Source organism: Hippopotamus amphibius, chromosome 1, assembly GCF_030028045.1.
Source record: "Hippopotamus amphibius kiboko isolate mHipAmp2 chromosome 1, mHipAmp2.hap2, whole genome shotgun sequence".
NCBI classification, from domain to species: Eukaryota; Metazoa; Chordata; class Mammalia; order Artiodactyla; family Hippopotamidae; genus Hippopotamus; species Hippopotamus amphibius.
In genome coordinates this window covers 135,047,565-135,072,654 of record NC_080186.1, presented here as the reverse complement: position 1 = coordinate 135,072,654, position 25,090 = coordinate 135,047,565, and the positions used below count along the sequence as shown (strand labels likewise).

At 46.0% G+C, this 25,090-nt stretch overlaps 1 protein-coding gene across 1 annotated transcript in view; it reads right to left on the bottom strand.

Moving 5' to 3' along the window:
- The window catches only part of SLIT3 (slit guidance ligand 3), a 616,264-nt gene that overhangs the window by 192,835 nt on the left and 398,339 nt on the right, over positions 1-25,090 (bottom strand). Inside the window, exon 5 of the mRNA XM_057729448.1 lies at positions 15,732-15,803. Within this exon, the coding sequence (XP_057585431.1) occupies positions 15,732-15,803 (72 nt within the window). The remainder of the gene's footprint in view (positions 1-15,731; positions 15,804-25,090) is intronic.

Genomic DNA, 25,090 nt, shown 5'->3' with positions numbered 1-25,090 from the left:
CTTAATTAAATGGTGACATAAGTGGCTTGGTAATCTGAGTTTAAAAAATCTTAATGATATATTGGCTAGATTCTTTACTAGTTTAATTTCTCACCTCAAACAGAAACAGTCAACTTCACCTTACCACCCACCCCAGCCTTAGGGAAAAAACCATCCTGGTAGAGTAGCCAAGTTTGAGGAAGCAGGATGCATTTCAACAGCTCTTGTTCTAGATGCCTTTCTCCTCCTCCCGACAAGATGTGTGGACTAAACTGGCCTCAGGCAGATGGCAACCCTCTCGCTGCCCAACAGGATCAGTACAGTGTAGTCAGCAGAAACCGAAAGCTGGGCCAGACTCATCTACAGCTGGTAGGATGCTCACAGGGAGAAACCCAAAAGAGCGCCAAAGAAACCCAGAGGTCCTCCAGCCTCCACTATTTGGGGAAACAAAAGCCTCAAAGGAACTGAAAGGGAGGCTTTGTTCTCTGGCTTTGCTCCAGAGGAGGCCCTCCCACGTTCTCCAATGCACCCTCAGGATAGGGGGCCTCCTCTACTGACAGCCTTCCAAGGGGTTGACAAATTGAGGGCAACAAAGGCTGGGGCGTTAGGCGCAAAGGGAGTCAAGGTGAGTCACGACCATAGACTCTCATCCCCAAAGGCGCAAAGGCAGAGTCCAACATCGCACCAGACACTTACCCAGCATCCTGTGTGGGTAGGCTTCCCCGCTTTCAATCCTCCAGGCTTCTAACCCTCATTTCAATTCTGGATGGGTTTCCCACTATTGTTTTACCAATCGTTAACAGTTTGAGTTAGATTAACATAGGTTCAAATTTCAGCTCTGCTGTGTGATCTCCGCAAACTACCTAACCTTGCTGAGCGCACATCTCTTCACCTTTAAAAGAGAGATCATCCCACCAAGCCCATTGGGTTGTTATAACGACTAAATGAGATAATAATAATTACATTTAAAGTGCTTGCTCAGTGTCAGTGCTAACTGCTTTACAAATATTGTCTGATTTTGGTACTACCTTTAGACTCCATGAAAAACAAAACAAAACAAACCAAACAAACAAAAAACAAGCTTGAGGGGTCAGCCACTTGCTCAAGACCAGCAGGGAGGGCTGGGACTCACACCCAGATTTTTCTTACTTTGGCGCTAAATCCTTATTTAGCATGTCAGTGGCTCTCAAACATTACAAGATCAGCTGAAGAGTGGATTAAAAATTTAGATCCCTGGGCCTTGACTGGAAATAATGATTCATTCAGTCATTAACAGGGCTCAGGAATATGCATTTCTTAATAAGGTCCAGGAGATTTAGAAGCAGGTGGTTTTCAAACCGCAAGGCACGTGGCTATAATTGTAACAGGGTAATTATTAACTTTACAATTATTACTTTAAAAAATAAAAGGAGAGACATGCTAGGGTGGGTCAGAGATAGAGGAAGGAAGGAGACTATAGGATTTGTGAGCTCTGGTTGTTTCTCAAAGAACAGGTAATCAGTGGCAGGGTCGAGATGGTGGGGGCGACAGTAGGGGCAGGGATAGACGTGCATGAATTGAGTAAACAGTCCATCTAAATAAATAACCATGACTCAAGCTAAAGAATGTGCCAGCCCCAGGGGATCTGGAGGCTCTGGGATGCTTCAGTGAAGATGACCGCTGGAGTGTGACTTTGAAAGAAGCAGAGCAAAGGCATCCACTTCAGGAATGGGCCAGGGCCTTACCCTGATGCAGCAAACCCACTTCCTGGCAGAATATTTGGCCTCAAAACACTATGGGATATGGTTGAAGGGGAAGTTCAAGTTCAGAGTCAGCATCCTGCTTAGCGCAATTAGCAACGATCCATGTGGTACTGTTTCAAGAGTTTATGCTCCCAAATTTGTCCGTCTCCAGCCGTCTTAACGGTCACCATTAGAGGCACTTTTTCAGGGCCCTTGGAGACAGGTGGAATTTACCTGGTTAATGACAGCACTATGACCTGCCGCCTCATTAGCAAGGATCAGATTATTGAAACGTGGGGCTTCGGGGCAAAGCAGCAGAACCTTCTGCTCACTTCGGATCCTGCGGCAGGCTCACCCAGGCAGTGGGAGGCACCTTCTTCAGCCTGAGGTTGAATCTGACCCAGGGATGGTGTGACCTGCCCCGCGCAGTGTGGAAGCTCAGTGTTTAACAAGATTTTGCATTAGATGCCAACATTTCCAAATGAGATCGTTTCACACAGAAATTGAAATTTCTTGCTTCTTTCAGAAAAATGGGAAACAATTGTTAAACCTGGGCCTGTGTGCACCCACTGGAGTCAACCAGCAGTGATGCTCAGACGGAGCCCACGTTCTCTAGTGAGTTCCCACCACCTCCTGCTACTCCTTACACAGCACTCAAGCTGAGACCAACTGCCATTTGTCAACTCGTGGGACCTAAGTTTATAATTCCTTACTGAAGGGCTTATCTTCAGCATACTGGATCAGAGAAAATCCCCAAGACCTCCAAACCCTTCCTTCTCTTCCAACCCTGCAGGACAATAGCACAACCACAAGATAATCTCTCTTTGCATCTGTGATGTGTGGGGTTAGGGGTACAGAATATTAATATTTATTGAGCATCTGTTTGTGACAAGCTCTATCTTAAGTCCTTTCCACTTATCATCTCATTTAACTTTTATATGACAATGTATGGCTTGGTGAAGGGTTAATCATCATTTGACTGAGGAGACGGAGGCCCAGGGAGCAGCAGCAGTGCCCAACCAGCAAAGCACAAAGAAGAAACCCCCACTACTGTGCTGGAGACTGGGAATCTCTCTAGGGTAAGAGAGGGGTTGCTAACTCTTTCTTTAAGATGGCGCTACACAGCAATAGGAGCCTCTAGAACAGCGGTCCCCAACCTTTTTGGCACCAGGGACCGGTTTCGTGGAAGACAATTTTTTTTCCACGGATGGGGGTGGGAGTGGGATGGTTGAGGTGGTAATGGAGCGATTGGGGAGCGATGCGGGGCAGCGGATGAAGCTTCGCTCGTCTGCCCGCTGCTCACCTCCTGCTGTGCGGTCCGGTTCCTAACAGGCCGTGGCCCAGTACCAGTCCACGGCCTGGGGGTTGGGGACCCCTGCTCTAGAGGCTTGTAGGACCAGCGAAGCAGGCCCGCTGGGGACTGGAGAGCACACGCTGTATCGAAGAGAGAAGCTGCACTTCAGCTCCAGTCTGTCGTTGCCAGGCAGGACTGAGCATTGCATGATTTTTCCAGAGAAGCTGGAAATCCAGAGTTTTCAAGCAAAATGTACATAGAGGAAATAAAACCTATCTGGAAGTGGGATACGGTCCACAGGTTTTGATTTTCATTAAACGCTTTTCTAAGTTTAGGCAGTATTGTATAGCGGTTACGGTCTATAGATTTAAACTCTCTGGGTTCAAATCCCAGCTCGGCCACTTATTATCAGCATGAGACTGTGGGTAAAGCACTTCTCTGTGCCTCCAGTTAATCATCTGTAAACTGGTGACAGTAATCACAAGGTTGTCATGAGGATTAAATGAGATAATAGGTACCAATTAAAACAGAGCTCTGTAAGAACTTACTACCTGCTAAGAAGAATGTGTGTGAGGCTACTATTCCTTTCTTTACAGAACCTCTGTTTATTCTGAGTGTGGGGGTGGAGGTGGGGGGGAGAGGTAGATAGCGTTTTGGATAATGTGAGCATTAGAGGGATCTCGGAACAAAGACTCCATCCCTGTGCCCAACAAATGGTGCTGCCTCTAAGAGCAGAAAAAGAAGTGCAAACCTCCATAGTAAAATGCTAATGAGCTCTAAAATTTCAGAACTGCTCCTGGACCATGCACCTTGTAAACCAAGCCTTATTCACTGGGTACTTATTTGTCGGGCTAGGTAGTTTTCCTGGCAGATCTAGTACCTGAGAACTGATCATTGGCATTTAGAAGTAATTTAGGTTTACACATTGTGCCTGGGGACTGTTATAGAGAGAGCTTTAAAGGAGGGTGTAAACAATGGCAAATAATAGCTGTGGCTTTAAATGGACACATTGTAACACACTGTCCATTTACAGAGCTGAAGGCTTGTGGCAGACAACCAAGTGCTTTACTCAGGCATGGCAGGCGCTGTGCACACGGATTTGTCAGTTTCAGGACAACACAGGTGCCCTGGAACACCAGCTCCTACAAAGGACCACACCCACCATGGGCCGTGTCAAGGCTATTTCAGGCTCTGAACACCACCGACCTGCACCCTGCACAAACGACTTCTTTATTTACCCAGCAAATAATTTTTGAGCACTGTGGCTTACCAAGTCTTCTCCCCTGAATATGTAAGAACTCCCTTTCTTAAACCAGCCATTTTCTTAAGATCCAAAGCCGTAGATGGTGCAGGAAGCAGAAAGCCAAATGGTGCAGGAAAGCTGGTTGAACTCAGACCTGCTGCAGAGATCCTTCACCAGTCCCAAGGATGTCGCAAAGATTCCAGGGGCCCTCAGCCTCATTCCAGAAAACATCTCCCAGTCAACATCCACTCCCTCTTTTCCTTTTCTCTGAAGGTGAGCCTAGCCCAGACCTCAACCTTGATATCTAAATTTCGGGCACCACGATCTGGTGTCATTCTGATCCCTCTTTTCTGCAGTCCCTCCCCAGGCCCTGGCTTCTTAATTCTGCTCTTGAGTTTTGTCTCAGTGATATCACTCCACTCTGGTGGAAAGGGGGTCTCAAAGAATCATTACACCAAAGAATCTGAATCAACCTGAAAGATTGTTTATCTAATTCTAGGGATTTTTTTTAAGCCTTAAAAAAATTTTTTTTTAATTAAGACTCTTTATTACACCAAATCTCATGTTGAATCTTAATGTCTAAAAGAGACAATTTAAAACTTTATCATTATTGAAAAGCTACTTTTTATTTGTGGGCTCCTGGAGTACTAGCGTTTCTCAGTACACACACTGAAATCCACTGATCATAATCTGTCAATGACTTATTTTAACAGATGCGGAAACTGAGACAAAGAGGTTAAGTGGCAGCCTGAGAGCAGTGTTACTATTGGTATCCTATCGCTGCCAGAACAAATTACCCCCAATTTTAGTGGTCTACAACAAACAACATGAATGTATTTTCTTAGCATTCTGGAGGTCAGAAATTCTAGATCAGTTTCACTGCGCTAATGTTGAGGCATAAGCAGGGCTGCATTCCTTCCGGGGGCTCTGGGGGAGAATCTGTTTCCTTGCATCCTCTGGGACAGGTGGGTCCTCATTCCTTGCATCATATGGTCTTTTCTCCCTCTGCTTCCAGCACATGTCTTCTTTCTTATAAAGAGCCTTCTGATTACACTGAGTCCATTGAAATAATTGGGGATAATCTCTCTCTCTCAAGATCCTTAATTTAATTACATCTGCAAAGTCCCTTTTGCCATGTAGGGTACATGGTCATATATTCCAGGGAATAGGATGCACACATATTTGGGGGTCATTAGTCAGCCTATCTCAAATAGGCAGCAGTTAATAGCAGAGCCGTGACCAAACCCAGGATTCCTGGGCTCTTTGGTACTTTCTGGGGTCTTGATGGGGACTGGGGGAGGGACCGGGGTGAGGAATGTACACCTTCTTTTTATCTGAACTATTTTGTCCCTGGCCTATTACAAGCCATAAACCAGAACACGGCAGCCCCACTGGAAGAAAGAAAAGAAGGTGAGATGAAGTTAAAACTTTCAGAGTTGGGGTTACTTTGGAGCAGAACATCATAAATATAAGCTTTGTCTTTGGGTATGATTTGTCTATAAAGGGAAGATTTAGTCCATTAAATATGATAATCTGAGCCAAATTAACTCTCAGAGATGGAATAAAGGCAGCAAGAATAAGTTATTATTAATCTTCATAACAATACCATGATGAGAGTAATATTATTTCTACTTAACTTATGGGGAAACTGAGGCTAAGAAAGAGGTACATAATTTGCTTAAGATCACATAGTTGTTGGTAAAACTCAGGGTTGGTTTGACTCCAGGCAGACTAAATACTCAATACTTTATGTGAACACTTAACCATCATCTAAACATCCTCTGAGTTGATGCAGTTTATAAACTCCAGGCTCGGGCTGGTTCTTTGAATCATAAGTCTTCTCTGAAGGAGAAGAAATTGCTACACTCCTACCTTAGGCTATGAGGCTTTCCTGGTCCTGGTTTTCTTGCTGATTTGCTCTACAGCACTTAAACTTGCAGGGTGTCCCTTACCCACTCTCAAAGAAGAAGAAAAGAAGACTCATGTTGCTGAGTCTGAAAAACTGAATAAATATAAGCTATTGTGAAGGGCTATGAAAAGGTGAAGGGATTTACCTGTACATTTAAAAGCTTGGTGGAATAGAGGGAGGGATGAACGGGTGGAGCACAGGGAATTTTTAGCAGGGAAGCTCTTCTGTATGTTACTACCATGGTGGATACAAGTCAGACATTTGCCCAGACCCACAGAGTGAGCCCCAAGGTAAACTATGGATCTCAGTTACAATGTATCAATATTGGTTCAGCAATTATAACAACTGTACCATATTAAGGCAAGGTGTCAATAACACGAGAAGCTGTGTGTGTGTGGTGGTGGTGGGGGGGGTACATGGGAACGCTGTATCATTCAATTTTCCCATAAACTAAAGCTGCTCTTGGAAAATAAAGTCTATTAATTAAAAAAGAAAGAAAGAAAGAAAAAAGAACTCACACTTTCAGACAATCTCAATGGTCCTCTCAGAAACACTTTCCCACTGATGACCATCACAGCATGCTCCTGCCTGAGGTCTCAGCTGGTGCTGGAAACCGCAAATGCTCTTCCAGTGTTCCCCACTGACCTGTGCCTGCTGTTTCCTACCAGTCATCACTCTGCGCTTGTCAAATCTCAGAGCTTTTCCTAGCTAACCACTCAGGACAGTACTGACCGAGATGCCAGACTTGTCCTAGCCTTGCCACTGACTCTGTTGCCTTGAAAGGCTTCCTGAATTTCTTTGAGCCTTGGCTTCCCCATCTAGAGGCTAATAAAATATTCCCTAATGATCTGCCAGGGCTGTTGCACTAATTAAACAAGATAATGCCCACGAAGGCTTTGGGCAAACCATAAAGTAGGATCATTCACATATGTAAGACACATAGTTTCCCTATTTTTATTCCTCACTTGTATTTTTCCCATTATATAGATTGGGAGACTGAGGCTCAGAAAGGTTACATCACTGGCTTAGAGTCACATAAGTCATAGCAGCAAATTTGGAATTAAAAACATATCAAGTCTGACTCCAAAACTCATACTTTTAATCACTCTATTACACTGACTCTAATGAGATGAAGACTCAGAACAGCAATAGCTACTAGAGTTTCAAAGTGTGATTTCCACTGTAATAACCACCTCCCCTCTTCTGACCCTTTCATTTTTCTTCGGATCTACAAATCTCCAGGCAAATGCTCAGTCCAAGAGTGAACTGTGCGGTCTCAGAGGACTGCTAAGCCCAACGTGGAGGGGCCCAGAATCGCTGTGCCTTCTTGCCAGGACACAGGTAAGATGTGATTCTAGTTTATATGCTTGTTGTAAAACCCTTGTTTGCTGTGCATTAGTGCTTAGAGGGGTTAAATATCTGCCATGAGCTAAAAAAAAAAAAAGAATTTTGCCTACAAATAAAAATGTCCCAGATAATAAATTCTAGTGCTGGAGCCAGAATAATGGTCTCCATTATCCTGAAAAAGCAGGCAGGCTACTCTGGGCTGGTTCTTGCAGCTTTGCTTTGTCTTCTTTGTTCCAAGATATAATCATGCTCTTTCACTCAGGGTATTAGCAGTCCTCTAAGTGCTAGAGTCTCTTTGTTCTGAAAGTCAATCACTTATTCATTGTTTATTGAGCACCTACTATGAACTAGGCAGAAAACGAACTCAAATAAGACAGTGAGTAAGACAGACTCAACTTCTTTCTCTGCATAGCTTCCAGGCTGTTGGAGGGGAAAGACGACTCAGAAAGACGGAAGTTAGAACGTAGGGTGGGGTGTTATGAGAAATATCCAAAGCCCAACAGAGGACCTCGAACACAATCTATAAAAGGGTGTAATCTTGGCCTAGAAGGGATTCTATGTGTCGCCTATACAGCTTCCAATTCTAGGCACAACTTCCGAGAAGGGGCACTTACCACCACCACGCCCCTGCCTTTGGATAATACTGTATCATATCTTTTCCAGAGTAATGGAGTCTAATTTACCCATTTCTTTTACTATTGTTCTCATTTCAGAGGATTTACTTTAATAAATCAACTGGTATTTATTGAGCACTTACATTGTTGGCCATGGGAGCAGAGAGAGAAGAGTGCTCCAGGGGAGTGTTTATCATATTATATATACTCTTTGTGTATCTGTTGGCCTCCCTCTGTGACGAAATGTCTCAAAAGCAGGGACTGTGCTTATTCATCCTTTTCTTTCTAGAACTTGCTTTGGGCCTGGCGAGGGTAAGGGCTCAATGATGGTTTGTGGAAGGAAGGTTGGAAAAATGGAAGAGTGGAAAGAAAGAAGGAAAGAGGGGAGGGAGGGGAAGGGAAGGAGGAGGGAAGGAGGAGGGAAGAGGGAGGGAGGGAAGGAGGAAAAAGGGAGGGAGAAGAAGGAAGGAGAAGGGAGGCGAGAGGGAGGAGGGAGGAGGGAGGAGGGGGGAAGGAAAGGAAGGGGAGGAAGAGAGGGAGGGAAGGGAAGGGGAGGAAGAGAGGGAGGGAAGGGAAGGGGAGGAAGAGAGGGAGGGAAGAAGGGAGGGAGGCAGGCAGGCTGCTGTGGGCCCCTTTTTTAGACAGCTTAAATGCGTAGCACTTCGCATAGCGGGGTGCAGTCCAGCTTCCTCCAGCAGCACCTCTGAACCTGACACATGCAGCCAGGAATGCAAAGAAGGAGAGGCCAGAGAACCGGCTGCACCCCGGGAAGGGACGCATCAGCATCCTCTTGCCTCCTGTGAGCAGATTTTTCCAAACCCCCATCCAAGATGCAGCACTGCTTTCACCAGGAGAGGCAGGCACTAGTCCCGTCCTCTGCCTCCACCTGCTAAGCCCTGCTGACAAGACAGGCACTCAGTTTACCCGTCCGGTCGGCACCCAGGGCCTGCCGGCTTTTTTCCGCGGGTCTCTACACTTTGCCACTGCTTCTTTAGTTCCCCTTTGTCTGCTTGATTCAGGATCATAAGCTTTCAACAACTGCACAAATCTCCTCACTGGCCACCCTGACTTCAGTCTCTGCTTCTAGTGACTCACCCTCCCCACTGATGCTGGAGCAGTCTTTCTGAAATGAAAATCTGATCATGCCACTCACATACTAAAACCTGTTCAGTGGCTCCCCCTTGCCGTTGCTGTATGAATCAGGCCTTCAAGGTCCTCCCTGACCCTCACTCCCCCATCTTCCACCTCCCCACCTCCCTAACCTCATCCCTCTTCACTATTCCTTTTGCTTGCTGTGCTCCAGCCATGAATCTCTGACAAGCCTCAACTCTTTCACATACTTCTGTCCCTTTGCACAGGCTGGTGATTTTTCATATGCTGTTCCTCCTGCCTGGAATACCCTTCCCCTGGGTGAACTCCTACTCATCCTTCAAGACCCAACTGATGTCACTTCCTGAGTGAAGCCAGAATCAGGCCTGTCTCTCTGGGCTTTCCCAGGTCTTTGTCCTTACCTCCAACGGAGTCCTGGCCCATATCCTACAACCACTGATTTACTAGTCTGCCCCCTCACCACACTGAGCTCTCCAAGCATAAGGATGGTGTCTTGTTTTTTCTATATTATTTTCATACTAAGCATTTTAACAATTGTGTATGATTTCTTGTATGTAACAGGCCAACCGTAAATACTTGAGGAATGAAATAACAAACACATTCATTCAATGTATTTTTAGTCAACCTCATTCTCTGCCGTGAGCCATTTGGGCAGTGGGGCTTCCCCAGTGATTGGGACAGACAGGGTCCCTGTGTACACATGTTCATTCTGTGTGACATCCAGAGACGGGGTGGAAAATAGATGCAAAGGATCATTTCAGAGGGCGATGAGTACTCTGAAGAAATATAACTGGGTAGTGGGATAGAGAGGAAGGGCAGTGGGGGCTGGGGAGCTCTTATATACGAGTCATGGAAGGCCACCCTGAGGAGGTGATGTTTGAGCTGAGACCTCAACGATCTAAAGGAGCTGACTGTTCAGAGGTCCGAGGGCTTAGCTTCCCATGCAAAGGGAGCAGCAAGTGCAAAGGCCCAGAGGCAGGAAGGAGCTTGGGGTGTTCAGGGGTGGAATGGAGCATGGGAAGCATGAGATGAGTGAGACGGGACCCAGACCGTGTGGAGTCTTGTAAGGCATGACCAGGAGCGTGAATTCTGTTCCAGGTGCAGTGATGGAGTGAACGGCTGCTGAGATTAGCAGGCAGAGATGCCACCAACCAATGAGCGCTTTGCGTCCTCCGCACCCCTCCCTCCCCCTCACATAAGATTACCGCCTGCTCACGGGGGCCCTAGACAGCCCTCATTAATCTCAGGAAGCGGGAGGGCAGTGCAGCAACTCAGACTAACTAGGAAACACAAAGGCTGCCTGCCTAGCTTTGTTTTGAAACTGTCAATTCCAAATTCTGCTAGCTGGCAGAGACAGGGGTTATTGATTTTCCCTTCTGGAATGCATGTCCTACAGAGTCCTCGCAAATAGAAACTGAAAAACAGAGGAAAACATAACTGCTGAGAAAGATAGAGCAAGGGAACATTTTTTTAAAAACAATCTATACTGGTTTTGTCTTTTTCTTATTATGCTTTGTTGTCATCTCTCTTTTTTTCCAATTCATTTTTTTCCCTATCTCTGTGTCTTCCGATTATCTCTCTCTTCTCTCTCTCTCTCCTGCTGTCTTTTTCTCAGTGTGTCTTCACCCAATCCCTAGCACGGCATTTGCATCTCAAATGTTGGTCTATCTTCAGGTCAGTCTACCTGAGCGTCTCTTTCTCCAGATCAATCTGTCCACCTCACTGTCTCTCTTTAAAGACAGCCCCTCTCCCCCTTCCCAGACAGGTAGTGGAGCAGGATCAGCCCGTAAAACCAGCTTCAGTAATTGCATAAAGTGGTATCCCTAGCTAATGACTTTCCTTTTCCTCTGGAGAAGCAGGAAGAAATTAGGGGCTTTCTTCAGCTGCCCAGATGGGGACAGGGTGCCAAATCCCGCCAGCACCAGTGTTACACCAGTGCTTCCTCATTCCCACTGGGCTCAGACATCCCTGAGTCCTTCTCGTGGCTCTGACACAAGCTGCACGCTGTCTACCTGCCTCCGTGTATCGGGCCTCCACCTGCCAGGAGCCTCCTTGGTTACTCTTCTTCCTGGTGCTAGTGCGGCTGGTGGGGGGCAAGCTGGGCAGACAGAAACGTCTACGGACTGAGTCCAGAAGATGGTTGGGTGGGTGCGTAAGGGCAGGCTACGTGCAGGGGCCCAGGACCAGTGCTGTCTGTTGACTTTCACTAAATTACACACAGATTGAAATTCAATTTTGACCACTGGAAAATGGGGGTGACACATTCTCTTCCTTCTTGAAGGGGAATGTCAGGACATGCAAAGAATATCTACATCAAAACTACAAAATTTCAAACAACAAATAGCTCATCCTTGATTCTCTCCTTTTAATGAAGCATATGGTATCATGGACAGGCACGATTTTGTCATTTCATAGGCTGGTATTCCAATAATTTATCACCTTCTCTTATTTTACGTAAGTAACAGTAAGTAGAAGAGTGTTATATTCCCTGAGCTCACATGAGGTGATGGAGAAGGTTCCAGGGTTGGCAGGTGGTTCTCAAACAGACCAAAGACAGGGGTGTACATTCCTGAGGTTTAAAATCCACTATTCATCACTCACAAGAGAGACAATCTACAAATGGGTAATTGAGGTCTGGTTGGAGGAGGGTGTTCCCTTAACAGGTTTTATACAAATTTAATTTCTGCAAATCGTCTCCTGTTTTACATCTACTGATGCATATTTAAATGTACAACTTCAGTCATCAACCTTTACCCAGATGCTTCCCTACTTGAACTTGCTCTTCAGCTCGGGTCCTATACCTCCAATTACCCACACCTCATTTTCTCTTAAGGCTCTGAGATTTAGTTTTATTCCCTCTTAGTCAAACCAGAGATGTAGCTGTGGTCACAGACCAAAGTCACAGGAACAGGACAGGATGTCAAGTTCACCAATTTCCCAACACACAGAGGATGCTGCATCCACACTGCCAGTGGAAGACTTGACACTACTTTACACTCATCACCTACCAGCCTGGTGCTTCCTTCCGATCCTTCAATCTCTGTGGAGTAGGAGCCCCAAGAAGGCAGAGCTCACAGATACATATCTTACTTCCTGTGTTTTCCCACAGAACTGGCATCTAGTAGGAGCTCAAAAAACACTCTGAGGGCTGCATGGATGAATGACTATGAGAATCTGCCATCATTCGCTGTGCCGTTTACATATGAAACATCATTTTCCCCTTCTTTTCCCCGGCCTCTAACAACGCGCTGATTGCCAGTTCTGCTGCCTTGGTCCCCACTGGCATCTTACGGTGGGCTCCTCCTTTCATTCTTGCGAGCCTGATCTCTCATGCGGGACCCCAGCCTGTCTCTCCTCCCTACCCCTCTCCTTCATCCACCTTCTCCTGTCCTAGGTGCTTCTTCCAGAATCCATGGTTTCATCACGACCTTTCCCAGATGAGAAGCTATCCACGTCTGAAGTCCGCACTCCTTGCGGGCGAGGCTCACCACCACCTGGCCCCCACCTCTCTTTCTGATCCCATCACCCATTACTCGGCCTCATAATACCCTGCTCCCATGAGAAGATTCTGCTTGTATAGGTTTGCCTCCCCACTCTGCACACACTATCTGCCTGTTCACTCTGAATTCCAGTCATCATTCCAGGCTCAGCGAAAGTCCTTCCAATTATAACAACAACAAAGGAAGACAGCGGTAACAGTAGCTATAACTTTCTTAAGCACCTTCCGTGTGCCAAGCATGGTACTGAGTTATTCACACGCCTTATTTCATTCACCTTCACAACACCTCTAGGAGGTTAAGTACAATTCTTATCCTCCTCTCACTGTGGAGGAAATCTAGGCTCAGAAGTGTCAAGTACTGTACCCGAGGTCACAGACTCAGTAGCCAGAACAGCTGGGAACCAGACACGGGTCTATGAGATGGCCAGAGCCACGGTTCTACCCTTCGGGTGACACTGCCCAAAGCTACTGCTCTTCTCTGAGTTCTGACAGTCCTTCTCAATGCATGGTCGCGCACTGGCCCATTTGCTGTGGACTGATAACTCACTAAACCTTCTCTCATGTGCACTTCTCCTGTCCCCAGTTATACTGCAAGTCATCTGAGACCGTGAATTACACTTCTGGGTCTCAGAGGTTCTGGCCCCCAAAAGTGTGCTGACCACTGATTAGAAGTGTCCAGTAATTAACCCCTTTCGTTTTGTTGGTTACTTTACCCTCTAAGCAGTGAGTTTACTCTCCTCCCTTGTCTCTCTAGATCCTTGCTGTTTCAGGACACACATCTGTGTGAAGAAGGAGGGCCTGTCCGGAGTTCCTGAGTTTGCAGACTCAACACTTTTAGCTCCTGAGGCCTTTGTGAAGTTAAGAGACAGTATAGGAAAACAACAATAACCCCTCAAACCCAAGCAACTACTGAGGACCATTGTGAGATTGAATTACTTTCTTGAGAATCAAAAATGTAGTTGGCCTCTATATTAATGGATATATGTGGAATCTAAAAAAAAATGGTACAGATGAACCTATTTGCAGGGCAGGAAAAGACGCAGATGTAGAGAACAGACCTGCGGACATGGAGGAGGGGGAAGAGGGAGGTGGGATGAATTGAGAGAGTAGGATTGACATATATACACTACCATGTGTGAAACAGATAGCTAGTGGGAACCTGCGGTATAGCACAGGGAGCTCAGCTTGGTGCTCCGTGATGACCCAGATGAGTGGGATGGGGGCTCAGTGGGAAGGATATATGTATACTTACAGCTGATTCACTTCATGGTACAGCACAAACGAACACAACATTGTAAAGCAATTACACTCCAATAAAAAAAATGTAGTTGGTGATTACACAGGCCTGCTTATGCATCACCACATTATGTTTCTTCTTTTTTTTTAATTAACTGGCTTATTTAAAATTAGAGCCATGAGATAGGACAGATATACCACTTTATATAAGATGTTAATTTTGGGCTCAACCATTAAGAAACTGGTTGACTTTGAGTTAGTCACTGCCCTTCTCTGGTTTTCTCATTGCAGCTCTGTGGGGCTTTAGAAAATCTGAAGTTCCCCTCTCATCTTGCTTTTCTGGGATGCTCATCAACACAGCCTCTTAGTTGTGGTTTATGTCCATGATTCTGAGCGATATTTTCCACAGCTTTGTCTGCTCCTCCCAGCCCTCTTCTGCTCCTGGGCAAACGCTCCCAGATGAAGCGGTGGGCAGCTTCCTGTCTGAAGCCCCTTGCAAAGTCCTCTCCGTCCCCTGCTCCCTTCACCCCAGATGCCTCTGTCCTCTGGTGTGCTTTGCATGTTAAACACCTAAAGCTTTCCGCTGGCTTCTCAGCAAAGGGGAGGCACGCAGCCTGTATCGGGAAGCCCACACTGGCTTCCCGGCAGGCCAAAAGCCCTGCAGTCCTTACAGGCAAAAGTAAAAGCTGAGTAGTTTTTAACAAACCCTCCTTCAAGACCTCTCACATTGGATCCGAGCCTGTGGAGGAGGTCGGTGGGCAGAAATGCCTCCTCTGTATGCCTCTCCAAACACAAGTTCCGAGCACATGGGCACAGCGGTGAGGGGAGAAAATTCAGAAGGCACACTCCTCGTGGAGGGAAGGGCCCGGGAGTCATCATGTGCAGCCAACAGGTGGGGGCCAGGTAGGAAATGACAAAGGTTATTTGGCAAGTTCAAAAGCGTAGTGCTGGAACCATTCTGTATCAGCTGCAGCAACGGGCATGTGATAAAGTGACATAGAACTGCACATGCGCACAGGCGGGCACAGAGACGCCAATGAGTGCACGTAACACTGGGGCATCTGAAGAACGAGGTCTGTGGGGTGCACCCATGTCAGTTTCCTGCCTTAATATTATATTAGAGTTATGTAAGATGTTACCACTGGCAGAAAACTGGGTAAAAGGGCACACAGACTAGTCTACTATTTTTGAAACTCGCTGTGAAGCAATAATTATTTCAAAATAAAAATGAAGAAAACCTCCAAGCACCTAGTGCAGTAGATCTGGCTATGTCTCCCCACAATCCTGGGCACAAGTGCCTCATAAGATCCTATTCAAAACAGTGAGATTATCACCACCACGATTTTCAGCATCATTAAGGCTCCTGTTTATTGAACACTTTCCACATACGAGGCACTAAGAGTTAAAAACATTTTCTCATTTGCACCAATACCCCACCAGGCTATCATTCCCATTTTATAGAAGGTAATGACCTTGGGAGAAGCTGAGTTGAGCCCCAGGCCACAGAGCTACTGCGGGGCCAGGCTGTGACTTAGGTCTGAGACTCTATGTTCGTACTTGGGGACGAATCACCAGAGAAGAGCAAGACTCGATGGAGCTGCCCTGGCACACGACGTGTGTGCCCTGGAAACCACTTAAGCGCACTTCTCCCTCGGTCTCCAAGGCGCCTGGACCGAGGCAGCACAAGGCACAGGGATACCACCCTCCTGTCCCGTGTCCCTCACCCCCTCTCTGGCCAGAGAACCACATCTGCAGCAAAGCAACAAAAACATCACTTACAGGTTCTTCACGTCAGCGATGCCTCGGAACGCCTTCCTCGGGATCCCCAGGATCTGGTTTTCGCTCAGATCTCTAAACAAGAAGAGAAGAGGCACAGGCATTAAGGACCCAGGCCCGGCTTTATCTGCATCTCATTATGATAACAAAACCCCTCTGGAGGCTGCCTCTGCGGTCAGGAGCGTTTGGGGGACTGTTTAGTCTCAGGCCCCAGGCTGCTACAAGCCTTCACATTGTTGTTCTGGTGATGGCCTTGCTGAAATGGTTACCAGGCAAGCGGCTCGCCTCCAGGGCGGGCTCTGTGGGTGGTCTCGCACCTCCAGGCCACGAGCCAAGAGCTGGGTTATTTGTTGCACATGCTGCGCCCAATTTTCTGTTCTGCCACCTCCCAGAGATGACCCCTTGCCTCCCCCTCCCCCACAGCGTTCCCCTCCCCCCCACCGCAGGATCAACATCGCTCCATTTCCCATCTCTCAAGGACCCTCTGCCTTTGTCATCTGGGATTGGAGTGGAGCCTGGCCATCCCGACTTTCTGATGGGGGGTGACCATCTCCGCTCTTCTAGAGCCCTGGAGAGACTCCTGGAGGCCTCCTGGATCGTCTTAGTGACAGGCAGGATGAATTCAAATTGCATTTCCACAAGCCCATCCAAAACGGGGGTCCCACTGCACCTCATCCAGCATGTAGCAGGACTAACCTGTTACTCTGAGCAGGGAGGGAAAGGGTCACAGTGTCAGGTCCGGAAGCCGGCTCAAACCCAAGTTTTGTCCCAGGGTCCTTTTTAAGAAACCCCAAAGCCTCAATTTCCTTTCCTAAGACCCATGCCTTTTTTTTTCTTTTTTTCATTTTGTTTTCCGGTTTTATTTTTTGCTGGACCGAACACATGCACTTGTTTTTATTCGTATCTCAAGTTTGCTCAGCGTCTTCGTGAGTCAGTCCCATCTACATCTAACAATATGTATCCCCATTATTTTGAAAAGAACACAAAAACCTTCAGCTATGAAGGTAAAAAAAACACCCAGATGCAACCACTGTTACCAATTAGGAGTAATACATATATAAATTTCACCAATATGGTCTCAGAGTATATAGTCTGTTATAACCTCTTTTTTCACTTCCTATATTGAGAACATCTGTTCCTGTCATTAACAGTGCATATAAGCCAACATTTTTAATGGCTGTTTATCATCCAATTCTAAAGGTGGCTATACGATCCCACGCTGTTGAGTATTTATTTACTTGCCATTTAAGGAAAGGCTGGGATGAATGTTCCTGCCCACACGTTTTGAGGATACTTGTTCGGCTACTTCCTTGGTGTAAAGTCCTATTGGGAGAATGTGCAGGGTCACAGGGTAAACACGTCTTAAATCGCCATGTTGTCCTAGAGACAGATGGCCGCTTCCTCGCTGATTTTCCATGGGCACCTAATCAAAAGCTATAGATGACTCCCAACATATTTGGAAAGAGAGGTCAGACGACCCTCCTCCACTAAAACCTGGGCCCTTGAAAAATGACCATTTTACCAGGGAGCAGGAAGAAACATAGGAAGCAGAAGAGAGGGGTCCATGTCTCTGCTCTCATCGTCTGAGCTGAGCAGCCACACTGTGAGCAGCGGGCCGAAACTGGAGACACGTGGGGGTTGTCTGGGGCCACCGTTAACCCCCAAGGCAAGGCTGAGAGTTGGGGTAGGATGCAGAGAGAAATTCTGGTGCTCCCCATCTCAAATGCAGTTTCCTCTGCCCGCGACTGATGTAAGTAAATTCAGAGGCACAGTGAGCCCCGCTGCAGGCTCCCCCGGCTGAGCCTGATTCAATGAGCAGGGCTCCAGCCTGGAGTCGGGGCACTGAACAAAGCCCACGATGACAGCAGAGGTCAGGCGGTGTCACCAAGGCCACTCCTCTGCTCTCCATCAGCCTCCAAGAGAAGGGGGCCCAGGTCCTGTCATCCAACTAATGCAATTTCCACCCGGCATCTGGGCTGCACCCAAGGCTCCGGCAGCCACAATGGGCCCAGTCTTTTCTGCCAAGTGAAGGCTGGTCTCCAGGACAGCAAGCCCCTGCCTGTTTGCCCCCCAGGCTTGGCCGCTAGTTTTGGCCACTCTGGGAAACAGCTCAGGTCACACTTTTGGCAAACGGCTAATGATCAAAATCAGGGGCAGGTGGAGGAAACAGGAGAGAGGTTTAGAACAATCGGCTCTAAGCACGCTCGGAAGCCAGAGGAAGGGGTACCTATTCCAATAATGTATTAACCCTTTGAGTTTAAGGCACCCCGGTATACTGAAACAATAGCAATTGCATGAGGGTTCTGCTTTGCCGTACAGCGGGATGAAGCAAGGAGATTCATATTTAAGCAGAAAAATCTGGTGGAGTTGTTGGGCATCTCCCACGAAAGCAGTCACGCAGGCAAAATCCTGCACTTGGATGGGACGGCCACTTGGGTTTCCGGTCACTGTTTTCTTGCTGTAGATATACCCAGTCTTGCTCCTACTTTCAGGAGTCCCGTTTAAAGCACAGCTCTTTCCACCTCCCTGCCATGGCTTTCCTGCTGCCGCAATTGAGCAAAACAGTCGATTGTAGGGAATTTATCGTTCCCCATGACAATCTGCTTGTAAATTTTATTAATTTTATTTTCCATTGAGCCTCTCTTCTTCGGCTAACAATACCGCTGCCATCCATCTGCAGGATTGTATATTGATTTCATAAATACCTCCAGTGGGCTGACAAACTGACAGCTTTAATGGTGTTACTGATGGGGCGTGGAAGAGGGTTCAGGGCTGGGTGCTTCATTTTCGGTAACTGTCCCTTCACAATTATCTCGGGCCCTTTGTGAGGGTTCCTAATACTTCGTTTATCTCAGCGTGATGCCAGAGCATGGAGCTATTGTTAAGTGCTATCCTTGAGAGAGACAAGAGCCACCATTTTCGGCTGACACTTAAATAAAAATAACAAAATCTATCCATAGTGCCCAAGAGCCTAGTTCCAGCCAATTGCTTGTTGGGGGTTTAGGACCTCCCTCTTTCTGAGGGAAAATGCTGAAAAGTGACCAGGGAAAGGGAACTTGCCTTTTTTTTTTTTTAAATCTTAGATGAATAGGATGAGGTTGGAGTAGAGTGAGAGAGAGGATTTTCTGGGGAAATAAAGGAAGATGGCTGGTGGGAAAGGCTTTTTTTGGTTGGGAAGTGGGGCTACTGATCGGGATGCCTTTTTAAATAATTAGGATTCTGAAAGAAAGGAGAACCGCATTAGCTAAAGTGCATTTTCCTGCTTCCGGAAAATGATTAACTGACGGATTATTCCATCCAAAAACACCAGACCAAAGAGGACTTATTAAGGAGACAGTAAGTCCAATAGGAGTTGGCAAGAACCAACATATCCCCTTTCCAGCCAACACCCCCCCCCCTTTTTAATTTACTAAAATGCTTTGGACACAGATTAACTTTCTTCACAAATTTATTATTGCTTCATCTACCTTGAAATGGGGACTGCAGACGCTTTGATAAATGGACTGAAAGGTTGTCTAGTTCCAGTGGAGCTTTTGAAATGCTTCCCGGGGCTCTGCCTGCAATGTCAGGCATGCTTTGTTCTCAGAACAACAGCGAATGACGGTCCCCACCGTCAGCCCACCCCTGCCACCCCATGTTTACCAGGCAAGGCAAGAAGCAGCAAAATGCTCTCCTCTTGGCCCTGGTGGGGACAATGTGTTTGTCTCGGTCACCTTCATGCTACCAGGAAGTCCTGTCTGTGTTACATGGCAGTTTCTGGGGGCGGGGAGGATTTGCTCCTAGAGGTCCATGTCGAATGATTCCAAAGGTACAGAATGGGGCTTGGAAGCTCCCCAGACTTGGGGAATTCTTGTGTGGGAAGTGGATAGAGCCACCTGTTAACTGTATGGTCACATAAACTACTGAAATGCTCTATGCCTCAGCTTCCCCATCTTTACAGTGAGGCTATTAATTTTACTGATCTCTTGCAGATTAATACTAAGGATGAAAGGAGTTGGTATGTGTATACTTTGCATAGCACCCGGGACCCTGGAGGCATTCAGTGAAAGGCCGCATTTATTTCTTGGACTTTTCCCCCATCTAGCCCTGGATTTACATTGCTGAAAATGTCCCTTTTCGCCATCCTTAGGATATATGCCTACCACTCTGCAAAGAATAGAACATATAAACGTTGCTAATATTCTTTCCATAAAATCTGAGGGAGATTAAACTTCCTCTATCTATCATCTAGACAGGAGTATCCTATTTGACTCTAGATTCTTTTAGATGAAACAGGAGAGCTTGATTAAGGAGAAAAGGTCTGTCTTAGGTTTGGCTCTCTCAGAAGCAGATGCTTGGCCAAGTGTTGGATTCACAAAGTGCTCCTGGGAGAGGCAAATAAGGGACAAAGGAAATAGGATGGAGAAGGAAATAAAGGACAATTAGGTAAAGTGCTGGCATTAGCCCAACACCTTGGGAGCTCCTGTCTCTAACCGAGGGGTCTGTATCTTTGTAGCCCACCATCAGATAGTCCTTGGTTAGACCACCCAGGAGAAACGCAAATTCCCTGGTTCTGCCTGCTCACCACAAGGCTGGATGAAGTGACTCCAGCAACTCAAGGACAGGCTGCTGAAGAAGTTTCCAGCCATGAGTTTTTGCAGCAAAGTCCAAAGAAATAGGAGAAGGGAGTCAGTGTCAGTAAAGGGAACCCAAGGGATCTAAAAGCATTTCATTTGAAGCCTTCAGGGTCAGTTTTCCTAGATCAGGAAGTTCTCAGAAGACTGAAAAATCACCCCTGAAAGATGACATATCCAGGGTTAAGGAAAAGAGGTCATGGGGGGAAGCCAATTGTGCAAAGAAAACTGGAAGTCTGATACTTTCTTTGTCTACTACCCAGACCCTTTGCACTAAGACCAGTCAAGTGCCTTTTTAGTAACATTAAAAAAAAAATAGTCCATCAACTCTTGATTAGCCAAACTAAAAGAGGGGATGATCTAAAAGCATTTATATTTAGAACCTTTATTGGATTTGGGATCAGGGCAATAGATTGCCAGTCTGATTCTCTTTGGCCTGAGTATGTATTCAAATCACTTTCCTAGTCACTCACTGCCTAGTAGAAAGAAATAGCCCATAGGTGCAGTAGGTATCAATTCAAACTCATTTCATTTCTGATGGATGACCTGTGAAACTAAAATTTCTTGGACTCTCAATGCTACCATCCTATACAAAGCTGAACCTTGCTCCACTACCCCCAACTCCTAAAATATGGTAACTGTGACATCACGCTGCTCTAGGAGCCAAAGAGAAATATACTGTTTTGCTTACCTTATTTTATACAGCAGGAGGGACAGATATGCAGAAAAAAATTATTCCCTGGGGATTTTATAATATGGGCTTCAAGGAGGATTTATCTTAAAATGTAAATCTCTTGTGCAGGCAATTTATCTTAATAAGCGCGATTATATGTGTGCGGTTGGGTCACTGTCAAAACCAAATGAGCCCCAAACATATGTACCAGCTAAGAAGCCCTGGTACCTCCAGCTGAGTGTCTGGTCAATAGCATCCTTTGTCTGAGGCAGAATACAGTGGAGACCTGAATCATTTCCTGAAAGAAATGCCACCTATCTCAGAGATCCAGAGACTCAAAGTATCAATGGGGGACAAAAACCCCCCAAACAAGAACAATGATTTCCCACCGCTCCAGCTGGGTTTCTAATATTTCACTGCAGCAAGAGTTGACATTGCCTGCTCCCTTGATGTTAAAAAGTTACTGAATGAAACATTTCAATAAGAGTGCCTTCCTTTTTGCCTTCTCTGATAAGCTCGTTAGAAAACTTCTAGTCATAACACTCAGATGTTTAATTTGGTGGATTAAATGTCTGTTCAGATTCTTACTTCACTCAACAGAAAAAATGAATTGAGCACCTACTATGTGCTGTAGTCCTGAGACACGGAAGTGAACAGAACCAAAATTTCTGTCCTCCTGGAACCTGCATCTCATTGACCCCAGATAGAAACAAAAACTCCTTTATATATATGAACATAAAATACACATCTAGACACCTCAAAACATAAGAGCTGCAGTTTCACTGTTTTTTCCTTTTTAATAAGAAGGAAGCCTGTATCTAAATTCACACTGCAAGATTGTTCCTAACCACCAAGGAAAATAATTCACAGTTTTGTTTTACTTGAGGTCCAAAATCTTTTTAGTTTCTAGGGGGAAAAAAGGGAAAGATGCCAATCTAAATCTCTGGGACTTGCAGAGGTGCAGATTTGTTTCATCGAGTACTTTGGATTTGTCTTTTGAAGTGGACAGTTTGATAAAAATCAGGACAGTTTGAAAATGTTATTAAGAGTCAGTATGGCACAGGGCAGCTGTTCTCACAGTGGGGCTCACCGTCTACCTGATCAGAATTTACTGATGATGCTTTGAGAAAAATACAGATCCTTGGTTTTTAAAATACTTTAGGGGCTTCCCTGTGGCACATTGGTTAAGAATCTGCCTGCCAATGCAGGGGACACGGGTTCGATCCCTGGTCCGGGAAGATCCCACATGCCACGGAGCAGCTAAGCTCATGTATCACAACTACTGAACTTGTGCTCTAGAGCCCGCGAGCCACAACTACTGAGCCTGAGTGCCACAACTACTGAAGTCCATGCAACTAGAGCCTGTGCTCCGCAACAAGAGAAGCCCCTGCAATGAGAAGCCCATGCACCACAACGAAGAGTAGCCTCTGCTCGCCACAGCTAGAGGAAGCCTGCATGCACCAACGAAGGTCCAACACAGTCAACAAAAAATAAATAAAATAAATAAATAATAAAATAACTTAGATATGATCATGGTATTGTGTTATGTTTTTGATGTTTTGATGTATTTGTTATGTTATTATTTTTCCTTTCATTTATATCTTTATCTTTGAGAGACACATACTGAAATAATCAAGGATGAAATGAGCACGTCTGGGTTTTGCTTTAAAATAACATAGAAGAGCGAGAACTGACACTGGTTAGAACCTCTAGCCAAACAAGATTGGCCGTGAGTTGCTACTTATTGGAGCTGAGTGATAGGTATAAAGGGGTTTCATTTATAATCTGTGGCTGACTTTTATACATGGGTGAGATTTTCCACAATAAAAAATTTTTAATGCTGATTCCTGGGACCCGTCCCAGACCTACTGAATCAGAAACCTTGGGGATGAGTTCTGGACATTCTGAACAAGTTTGAGAACATGGGTAGGATGATTAGCGTATGTGATTAGGTGCCAAGTTCATGTTTTAGCTGCGTGGTTTTTTTTTGTTTGTTTTTTGTTTTAATTTTTTCATTTTTATTAGAGTATAATTGCTTTATAGTATTGTGTTAGTTTCTGCTGTAAAACAAAGTGAATCAGCTATATGTATACATATATCCCCATGTCCCCTCCCTTTTGAGCCTTCCTCCCACCCTCCATATGCCACCCCTTTAGGTCTTCACAAAGCATTGAGCTGATCTCCCTGTGCTCTGTAGCAGCTTCCCACTAGCTATTTTACATTTGGTAGTGTATATATGCCAATGCTACTCTCTCACTATGTTCCAGTTTCCCCATCCCCGCCCCCCCCCCCCCCATGTCCTCAAGTCTGTTCTCTATGTCTGCATCTCTATTCCTGCCCTGCCACTAGGTTCATCAGTACCGTTTTTCTAGATTCTATATAGATGCGTTAGCATACAGTATTTGTTTTCGTCTTTCTGACTTACTTTGCTCTGTATGACAGACTCTAGGTCCATCCACCTCACTACAAATAACTCAATTTCGTTCCTTTTTATGGCTGAGTAATATTCCATTGTGTATTGTAGCTGTGTGTTTTTAGGAGCATTCATTCAATTCTGTAAGCCTCAACATGTACTTCTGTGAAATTAGGATAAGCATTATAGATAATGGACAAGCAAGTGCTGTCTATATTCTAACACAGGATATAAATGCAAAACACCATCTTCATTTCATTAGCATAAAGTTAACAAATACAGCATCTTACTTCTTACACATCTAGTCTGCTTTGGGAAAATCTTGGGTCCAAGAAGCAAAGGCCTCCCGTGTCTCAGGTGTAAGCCTGCTGGTGTTGGGCAAAATGCCCATGGGATAGGTAGGTAGGTAGGTAGGTATGTAGGTAGGTAGATGGATGGATGGGTAGATGGATGGATGGATAGCTGGATGGATAGGGTCTCCTCACGGGAGGAGGCTGAGGAGGGCAGAGTGACTACATCTAATCTCTATTTTAGAAAGGCACTCAGGGGCCCAGTTTGGAAGTGGACCTAGGAAGAACAAAGAGTCCACGGGTGGTTACACCCTTCCTTGGGGTTCCAGAGACAGCAGGAGAGAACCAAGCACTTTGTCCTTGACCCTCCCAAACCGGCAGGTGAGACTGCCTGACTGAGATGAGGGCATTCCAGGTGGGGCCTCACAGACAAGTGACTTCCTGCAGTTTTGTTGCAGGGCTGCAATCTAGGAGAGAAATCACAGGAGGGCAGGTCCTGAGCAGGACTGCACAACCAGGCTGAGAGGCAGATCTAGAGCCGTGACCGCGGATAAAGGCCTGGTGTTCAACCACAGTGGAACCTGAGGATCCCCTGAGGGGCTGAGGGGTACAAGTCGCCACAAAAGGCTGCAAATGGAGTGGGCGTTATTGGTTTGCTCTCCGAGTAGTTACTAGTGTGGCCACCCTTTTTGTCTCTTTCTGGGCAGACGTTCCAGACACCACAGACTCAAAAGTATTAGGGTTTTGCAGGTTAAAGTAAATGAGTAAAGCAGGCTGAATGTGGACACTAATAACAGCGAGGGGGTGAGCTGGGGGAATGCAGGGCCCATTTAAATTAATTTCCCCCAAGTCAAAACCAAATAATTCAGGACTTCCCTGGGGGCGCAGTGGTTTAGAATCCGCCTGCCAATGCAGGGGACATGGGTTCCATCCCCGGTCTGGGACGATCCCACATGCTGCAGAGCAACAAAGCCTGTGCACCACAACTACTAAGCCTGCGCTCTAGAGCCTGTGAGCCACAGCTACTGAGCCCATACACTGCAACTACTGAAGCCCGCACGCCTAGAGCCCATGCTCCACAACAAGAAAAACCACCACGAGAAGCGCCCGCACCGCAACAAAGAGCAGCCCCCGCTCACTGCAACTAGGGAAAGCCCGCGCACAGCAACGAAGACCCAATGCAGCCAATAAATAAATAAATAAATAAATAAATAAATAAATAAATAAATAAATATATTAAAAAACGGAACAGTTGAGATGAATATTACTAAAGTATCTCACTTAACCTGGCAGACCCAAGATATAATCATTTCAATATGTAATCAATATGAAAATATATTATGAGATACTTTACATTCTTTTTTCATAGGAAG